This window comes from Ammospiza nelsoni, chromosome 9, assembly GCF_027579445.1.
Source record: "Ammospiza nelsoni isolate bAmmNel1 chromosome 9, bAmmNel1.pri, whole genome shotgun sequence".
NCBI classification, from domain to species: Eukaryota; Metazoa; Chordata; class Aves; order Passeriformes; family Passerellidae; genus Ammospiza; species Ammospiza nelsoni.
Window position 1 is genome coordinate 8,162,699 of NC_080641.1, and position 8,063 is coordinate 8,170,761.

General features: G+C 51.3%; 1 protein-coding gene across 2 annotated transcripts; it reads left to right on the forward strand.

Moving 5' to 3' along the window:
- On the forward strand, positions 1-7,774 carry LOC132077203 (regulator of G-protein signaling 16-like). 2 transcript variants are annotated; one of them, XM_059478722.1, is made up of 5 exons: positions 1-120; positions 1,301-1,402; positions 2,038-2,099; positions 3,950-4,116; positions 5,534-7,774. In XM_059478722.1, the coding sequence occupies exons 1-5, from the start codon at positions 41-43 to the stop codon at positions 5,732-5,734; spliced, it is 612 nt and encodes a 203-aa protein (XP_059334705.1). In that variant the 5' UTR covers positions 1-40; the 3' UTR covers positions 5,735-7,774. The 2 variants fall into 2 exon arrangements, with proteins under 2 accessions (XP_059334705.1, XP_059334706.1); XM_059478723.1 differs by lacking the exons at positions 1-120; positions 1,301-1,402 and adding an exon at positions 1,696-1,920.
- Positions 7,775-8,063: the final 289 nt, after the last annotated feature.

The window sequence follows — 8,063 nt, forward strand, 5'->3', positions numbered from 1 at the left end:
GGTGCCCGCATCCCCCTGCTGCAGCCCCCGGGAAGAGCCGATGAGTTGCTGGATGCCTGGGTGCCCAGCTCTCAGCATGTGCCGGGGCTTAGCCGCGCTGCCCATCACTTGCCTGGAAAGGTAAGGCGCTTTGGGAGGCAGAGGGGTCGCACCTGGACCAGCCTCTGCCGCCGCCGATGTGATGGTAGGGTAGAAACCGGGATGCGCCGTGATTCCTTGCGGCTGAATCCCTTCTGCTCCCCCAGAGAGGAACACGGAGGTGAAACCAGCGCAGGGAGAGAGAGAGGAGGATGGCCAGAGCTGTACAAACACACCAGGGCTCTGCCAACTTGCTCCGAGCTGACAGCAGCAGGAGTATTTTTGTCAACACCGCCGCACTGTTCAGTGACATGTTGCTCCTCCTGCCAAGCCTCCACGCTGCCGGCTTGACATTTAAACCCTGATTTTTTTTTTTGTATGGGCGCCTGGGGACGCCCGAGTGAGCCGCGGGCACGCAAATAGCAGCTGGGCCACAGCACCTCGGGGCCACCCTGGGGACAGACAGGAACCGCTTCTCCTGCCCTGCTGCTGCTGCTGACACCTCCCGGTAGGGAGGTGCCTCCTCCGTGCTTTCGCCGCGGGGACAGGCAGGAGCATCCCAGCCTCTGGCACAGGAGCATCCCAGCCTCTGGCACAGGAGCATCCCAGCCCCTGGCACAGGAGCATCCCAGCCCCTGGCACAGGAGCATCCCAGCCCCTGGCACAGGAGCATCACAGCCTCGGGCACGGGAGCATCAGTGCTGCCTCCCAAAGCCATGGGGTAGGTGGATGGCTCTGGCCTGCCCACGGCCTGCTGACAGGCTCCTGGGAGCCCAGGAGCACTCCAAAAATCAGAGCAGGGGAGCAGCAGCTGGCAGGCAGCAGTGGGATGCTCCCGCTGTGCCGAGAGGAAGGACATCGCTGTGTTTTTCCAGCGATTTAGGAGCAGCGGAGTGATGCTGGCAGAGTGGGGTGGGGAAAGGAACCAGGATAGCTCCGGGAGCTCGGGGGGGCTCCAGCAGCTTTTACCTGCCCCAGAGGAAAGACCGGGCTTTATATTCCATGTGTCTCTGCCTGGGAAGCGAGCAGGAGAAAACGCTCCCCCAGGCTTAATGCGCGGTTGCCAGGGAGCAGGAAAAGCAAGGGGGAAGCGTTTATTTCACACGCCAGAGAGCCAAGAAGTGGCTGAAGCCGGGGGCGAAGCAGGGGTGCAACCCCTGCAGGGGTGGGGGCAGCAGACTGATGGTCCAGAGATCCCATCTCACCCTTCCCTCCTTTCCAGAGCCAAGGATCTGAAGAGCCGCTTGGGCATCCTGCTTCACAAACCCGAGCTGGGACACAGGAGTGGGAGCTCCAGCAAGCTGCAGCTGGGCTCCAGGCGCAGGTAAGCCAAGCACAGCTCTGTGCCATTCCCGAGGGATGCTCCTGCCCATCTGCAGCACAGAGCACAGCTCCCCCTCCGTGTAGTCCCACCCAGGCGGGCCGGGAAGGCGGATCACTCCCCTGCTCCAGCGGCTATAAAACCCGGCAGGGAACGGATGCTGTGGCATTAGGCACAGAGAGCAGGGCCCGGGTGAGACGCAGGGATCCCGCAGGGCTCCTGCCCTTCCTGGTGCCTCACACCAGCGCTGGGATCCCCGGGGAATGCAGGCAGCATTAAACACAGAACACTGAATATCAGTGCTGAGGGCAGGGGGTTTTCCTGCAGAGGAGACTCTGCTGGGCCAGCAGAAAAGGGCTCCTCTGAGCATCTCCTAAAGAACCTGCTGGACTCGTGTCAGCAGAAAAGGGCTTTTCTGAGCAGCCCCTAGAGAACCTCCTGGCCAACAGCATGGAGATGAGGTCGGGTGAGCCATCAGGGAAGGTGAAAGAAAGGGAGGAGAGAGGAAAGAGAGCCCACAGGTAATGAATGTTGGTCCCTAGCTTTGGTTTCCTGCTGAATGCTGCTGTCTCCCAGCTGAAGTGCTCCCGTCCCTCACCGCTGGACAGAGAGCCTCACATCCTTTTTGTCTTTTCCAGAAACTCCTCCCAAGAGGTGCTGGAATGGAGGGAGTCCTTTGACCAGCTCCTCAAGAGCAAAAGTGAGTAGCATCTTGTTTTCTTCTCTGGGTGAGAGCGTGTAGGACAAATGTACTCACAGTGAGCTGTATGACTGGAGTCAATGTAGGATGCAATTTTGCCTCCTCCTCAAATGAGGTGTTTGAGGGTTTAGAAAGAGGTCTCTTTCCTGCCCAGATCTGAGGCACAGGGCTCGTTGCCTACCCTTTCCTCCTGGCTGGGTGTGTTTGGGGGGCAGAAGTGTTGTCTCACTGCTGCCCTGGTTCAGGAGCACTGTCACGGGCATCCCCTGAGAAGCAGCCCACCAGGGGGAACGTCATGGTATTCCCAAAGCACCCCTTTCCCCACACTGGGGAGAAGGCAGTGTCTGCTCTGGGTGGCTGGTGGAAACAGCTGTGCAGCCACATCCCCTCAGGCTTGTTCAGACAACTGCATTGCTGCCCTCTGTCTGTCTGTCCTGTGCCTCCGGGGATGGCTCTTCCACAGGGAGCAGGAATTCGGCTGTTTGAGTAGATAACCTTGCCCTTTTCCTACTCTGGTATTAGCTGTGTGTCTGTGATGCACAGGGCTCCTGTGAGATGCTGTCTCCCCTTCCCTGTGCAGGCAGCTCCTCCAGACCCAGAGATGGGACCTCTTTTTTAGTCCCACACATCATCCTCTCCTTACACTGGGGTCTGCACAATGGCAGTCTCCAAAAACAGTTTTTACAATTACAGATTTGATAACTCAAATTATAATGAGAGCCAAAACGAGATTGTTTGACTATAACAAGCCAAGACCTTGTAATTATCTCTTTACCTTTAAAAACCAATTACCTTGATTGAGCTTTGCAAAATTCAAATGGCAGAAGTGCCGAATTTTAGTCCAAAAGTAGCTGTCTACCTTAAAAGCTCTTCCCCAGCCAAATTTTAATCCTTTTAAGGTAGAAAAAAGTGGTTGTCTACCTTAAAAGCTCTTCCCAAGCCAAAGTCCTTCCATAGCACTAGTCTGGGGCCAATTGTATTTTTTTTCTAGTTGCCTTTTGCAGCTTTCCCAAAACCCTCTGATTTCATGGATTCCCACAATCATCCCCTCCTTACACTGGGCTCTGCACAATGGCAGTCTCCAAAAGCAGTTTTTACAATTTTTTATAATTGTTTTTACAATTTTACAATAGTTAGAGAGGATAACTCAAATTATGAGAGCCAAAACGAGATTGCTTGACTATAACAAGTCAAGACTTTGTAATTATCGATTTACCTTTAAAAACCGATTACCTTGATTGAGCTTTGCAAAATTCAAATGGCAGAAGCACCAAATTTTAATCCAAAAGTAGTTGTCTACCTTAAAAGATCTTCCCCAGCCAGACAAAGTCCTTCCACAGCCAAAATGTGGGGCCAACTGTATTTTTTCCATCTCCCTCACGTGCTGTGATGGCTAATGAATATCTCTAAGCTTTGTAACTTAATCCACCCTCCCAGCACAGCTTTGAAATCCTTGCTGCAATTACTCTCCCATCCTCAGCATCTCATTCCCCCCAGATCTGGGCTGAGAAATCAGAACCAAGGCTCCTGCAGCGTTCCAATGCGTCAGCGCGCTTCTCCTTAGGTAGAATTAGCTCTTTCCCGAAGCTGTAAAGAAAATACTCTGAAGCCTCATTACAGAAAGGTCAGATAAATAAAACCAGAGGATTACTTGTCTGTGGGAAAGGATTTTATTGGAGTCCAGAGGCCAATTAGCAGTGTCTCAGAGGGTGGAATTTGCCCGGAAGGAAAGGAAATCTGTGGATGTCACGGTTTGAGCTCCCAGGGCAACGCTCCCCAGGCAGTGTCTGCTGCTGATCCCCTTCCCTCCACCTCCTTTCCCATTAACTGTTCTTCTCTCCCCTCCATAGGTGGGATAAATGCATTCCACACCTTCCTGAAGACTGAATTCAGCGAGGAGAACCTTGACTTCTGGCTGGCATGCGAGGACTTCAAAAAGACCCGCTCGAAAACCAAACTGGCCTCCAAAGCCAACAGAATCTTCGAGGAGTTTGTCCAAAATGAGGCACCCAGAGAGGTGAGATCATTTTCTGTCCCATGAAATAGGGTGGGAAAGGAATAAAATATCCTGGTGGGTTTTATGAAAGTGCTGTTGGGTCAGTGGGAAGGTGTGCTCTTGTTCATGATCTAACATTGTGTGGTCCATCACATAATGTTGGAACAGAAATTGAGTCTAACTGTGAGGTGTAGCAGGCACAGAGCCTGCAAGGCCTCCTTGGCAGTCAGTTGTCTAAGATAAGAAATGCCTAGTCATGATTACTGCACCAAAAGAAGCCCCTCTTTCACCTTTGGACCCTTGTTATCTCTCTGCAAGATGATAGGTCACTTTCACCTTGACCCTTACTATTGGACTGATTCCCAAAACCCCTATATCCTATAAAAACCCCTATTTCTGCCCAGTTTAAGAGGTGTCACTGAGACCCTTGGCAGAAGCTGCCAATAAAGACATCTCTGTGGAACCTCATACAGCCTTCTCCTCTCTCTCCCTGCATCTGCCAAAGGCACTTAGCAAGCAAAGAGCTGAAAATCACAATTGAGCCAAGAATCACTAAAGAGCTGATCTCATGGGGTGTTTGGGATGTTTGTGTTTCACCCCAGGATGCAGTGAGAGATGAGAATTTGACTCCATGTTCTCAGAGGCTGATTTATTACTTTGTGATATTATATCATATTAAAAATGCTATACTAAAATTATACTAAAGAAAGAGAAAAGAGACATCAGAAGGCTTAATAAGAATGATAATGAAAGCTTGTGACTGACTCCTCAGAGTTTCCGACACGGCGTGCTGAGATTGGTCATTAATTAAAAGCAATTCACATGGAACCAATCAAACATTCACCTCTTGGTAAACAATCTCCAGACCACATTCTAAAACAATCAGATAATTATTGTTTTCATTGTTTTCTGAGGCTTTTTAGCTTCCCAGGAGAAGAAATCCTAGCGGAGGGATTTTTTCAGTAAATATGACAGTTACAATCTCACTTAAGAGCTGAGCTTGCTAAAGTTGCCAGTGGCCCTGGAGCCTGCCTGAGGGGCCTGGACAGGTTGAGCTTAACTGGACTTCACTGTCTGGGACACCCATGGCAGCCAGGCTTGGGAAGACCCCAAAAACCCTAAAGCCACATTAGTGAAGGGATATAAAGGTTTGTGAGCATTTTCATCTACATCTGAAGGCCAATTAAAACCAGGTTTTGTCCTCACATAGAAGAGGAGCTAACGTTTGTGCCCGGACAGGTTGTGCTTAGCTGGACTTCACTGTCTGGGACACCCATGGCAGCCAGGCCTGGGGAGACCCCAAAAACCCTGAAGCCACATTAGTGAAGGGATAGAAAGGTTTGTGACCATCTTCATCTACATCTGAAGACCAATTAAAACCAGGTTTTGTCCTCACATATAAGAGGAGCTAATGTTTGTGGGCGCTGCTGCCTTGCAGGTGAACATTGACCACGAAACCAGGGAGATCACCCGCAAGAACCTCTCGGGGGCCACCTCGGCCTGCTTCAACGAGGCGCAGGCCAAGACGCGCACGCTGATGGAGAAGGACTCCTACCCCCGCTTCCTGAAATCCGCCTCCTACCAGGACATGAGCAGGCAGGCTGCCAGCCGCGGCACCAGCAAGCGCTCACACACCTGACCTGAGCCAGGGGACGAGCCAGGGGGCCAGGAACAGGGTGGGACATGGATTGTGAGGGCTGAGGCCTGTGTGGCGGGGGTCCGGCTGAAGCTGTGGGGTTTTAGCAGGATCCCCAGCACCCTGAGCGCTTCAGGAGCCGCTGGACATGGCATTCCTCCCTCCCTGGGGGTGGGAGCCCTCACAGCTGGAGACCTTTGCCACTGCAAACATGGAAAGAAATGGGGTTTGAGCTGTGAGTGCACCTCAGCTCATTCAGAGAGGGGATTCCCCTGAGCACCCACACAACCCAAGAGCTCCCACCTGCTCTCTGACCGGCGTAAAGCAGCACAGGACCTGCCACTCCCTGCTCATAGGGAATGGCCAGGATAAAAACCCTGAGACTACATGGCAATTTCAGCTGGAGCGATCCTGAGCCTGCATTCTCCTGACCCCAAGATCCCCAGCACCCTGAGCGCTTCAGGAGCTGCCAGGCCACATTCCTCCCTCCCTGGGGGTGGGAGCCCTCACAGCTCAGCTGGAGACCTTTGCCACTGCAGACATGGAAAGAAATGGGGTTTGAGCTGCGAGCCCAGCTCAAACTCAGCTCATTCAGAGATGGGAATCCCCTGAGCACCCACAACCCAAGAGATCCCACCTGCTCTCTGACCACCACAAGCAGCACAGGACCTGCCACTCCTGCTCACAGGGAATGGCCTGGATAAAAACCCTGAGACTTTGTGGCAATTTCCACTGGAGGAATCCTGAGCCTGCCTTCTCCTAACCCCAAGATCCTCCAGCTGTGTGCTATGCATGCTCTGCATTGAAGTTTCCACCTCCTTCCAGTGCAGTGACATTTTCGTCCCTCGCTTGAGCTCCACGACCTTCAGATTGCACCTAATCTTAAGTCATGTGCGTGACATTTTATCCCTGTTATTGTTATTTATTTCATCATTATTGTTATTATTATTATAGCTATATTTATTAGAGCAGCACTGCTGAAAGCACACATGTGTATACCTTGCTCTGAGGAGCTTGTAAATGAAATTATTTTAGCTGTTGTAGCACTTAGCATGCCTCCCACCTTTTCTGTATAATAATTTGAGAGGACCAGACAGATTTGTAGCACAATTTTGGAGCAAGGTACACCAGTAGCAGCAGGGAGAGCTGCTAGAGAGTTTGGATGGCAGTGCAAGGATGCTTTGCAGGCCATGCTGTTCCCTCTCTCCCCTTAAAGGTGTGGACGGCATCTCAGCAGCTTGTCCCAGGCAGGGAACAGAGAGGTCAAACAGGCACTTTGGTGAGCATCTCTATGGGAAACTTGATTTTCACACATGGGAGAGAAAAACCAGGGCTTTGCCTGGGTTTATAATTGGGCTTGGTGTTCCCTTGGATGGTGAAACCAGTCTGCAGCCACAGCACTTTACCAGAAACCCATGGAGTGAGCGAAACCATCCTGTGAATTCAGTGACTCAGGGGGTGGCAGGACACATCACCAGCCCAGACCTGGGGGCAGCTCTTCAGAAAGTCCCTCTCAGCAAGAATTTTGGGGTCCTGGAGAGGTGAGGGTCCCACTTGGCAGCAATGGTGGGTGATGTGGAGCCTGTGCTGGGTCCTGGGGAATGTGCCAGCAGCACTGCTCCCTGCTGAGAGCTGCTTTCCAGGGCTCTGTTTATCCCCAAAGACCAAACCTGGAGATCGTTATCCCACTGGTACTCACTCCTTGCCAAGGGAACTCTCTTTTGCCCCCCGTCTCAGCACAGCATCCTTTGGGCTTTTCACAGCTGCTTGAACAGAGCAAGGGACCAAAGACCAGTTTGGGGATGTTACTCTTGAGTCCTCTTCCACCACCCCCATCCTGGTCCCATCTCTGAGCCTCTGGCTGTTGTCCTGGCTGTGTTTACAGGGAGATATCAGCTGCTTTCTTATTTATTATTTATTTTTACAACTGGAACCATCTTTGCTGTGTAACTGAAGTGAGCGATGCACAATGGTCTGTTCTCATTGCTGACGTAACGTTGTCATTACAAAATAAAATAAAATAAAATGAAATGAAATAAAATGTAAACAGCAAAATATCCTGACAACTTGGGCTGGGTCTTTATTTTTCTGGTTGTGGACTTTCAATTAAATTTTACATTCTAATTCTGGATACTTTGCAAAGCTGCTTGTGTTGGGTGACTCAGGGGGCATTTCCAGTCACTTTAAAAGTGACAGTGTCAGGGGCAGAAGAGGAGGGGGGAAGACTTTTGAGGCATAAAGCTTTGTGGCATTTGGTTTATCAAAGAAACCTGAGTGATTCATAGAAAGCATGAAAGCAGAAGTGAAGCTTTGAATATATGAACTGCCAGGG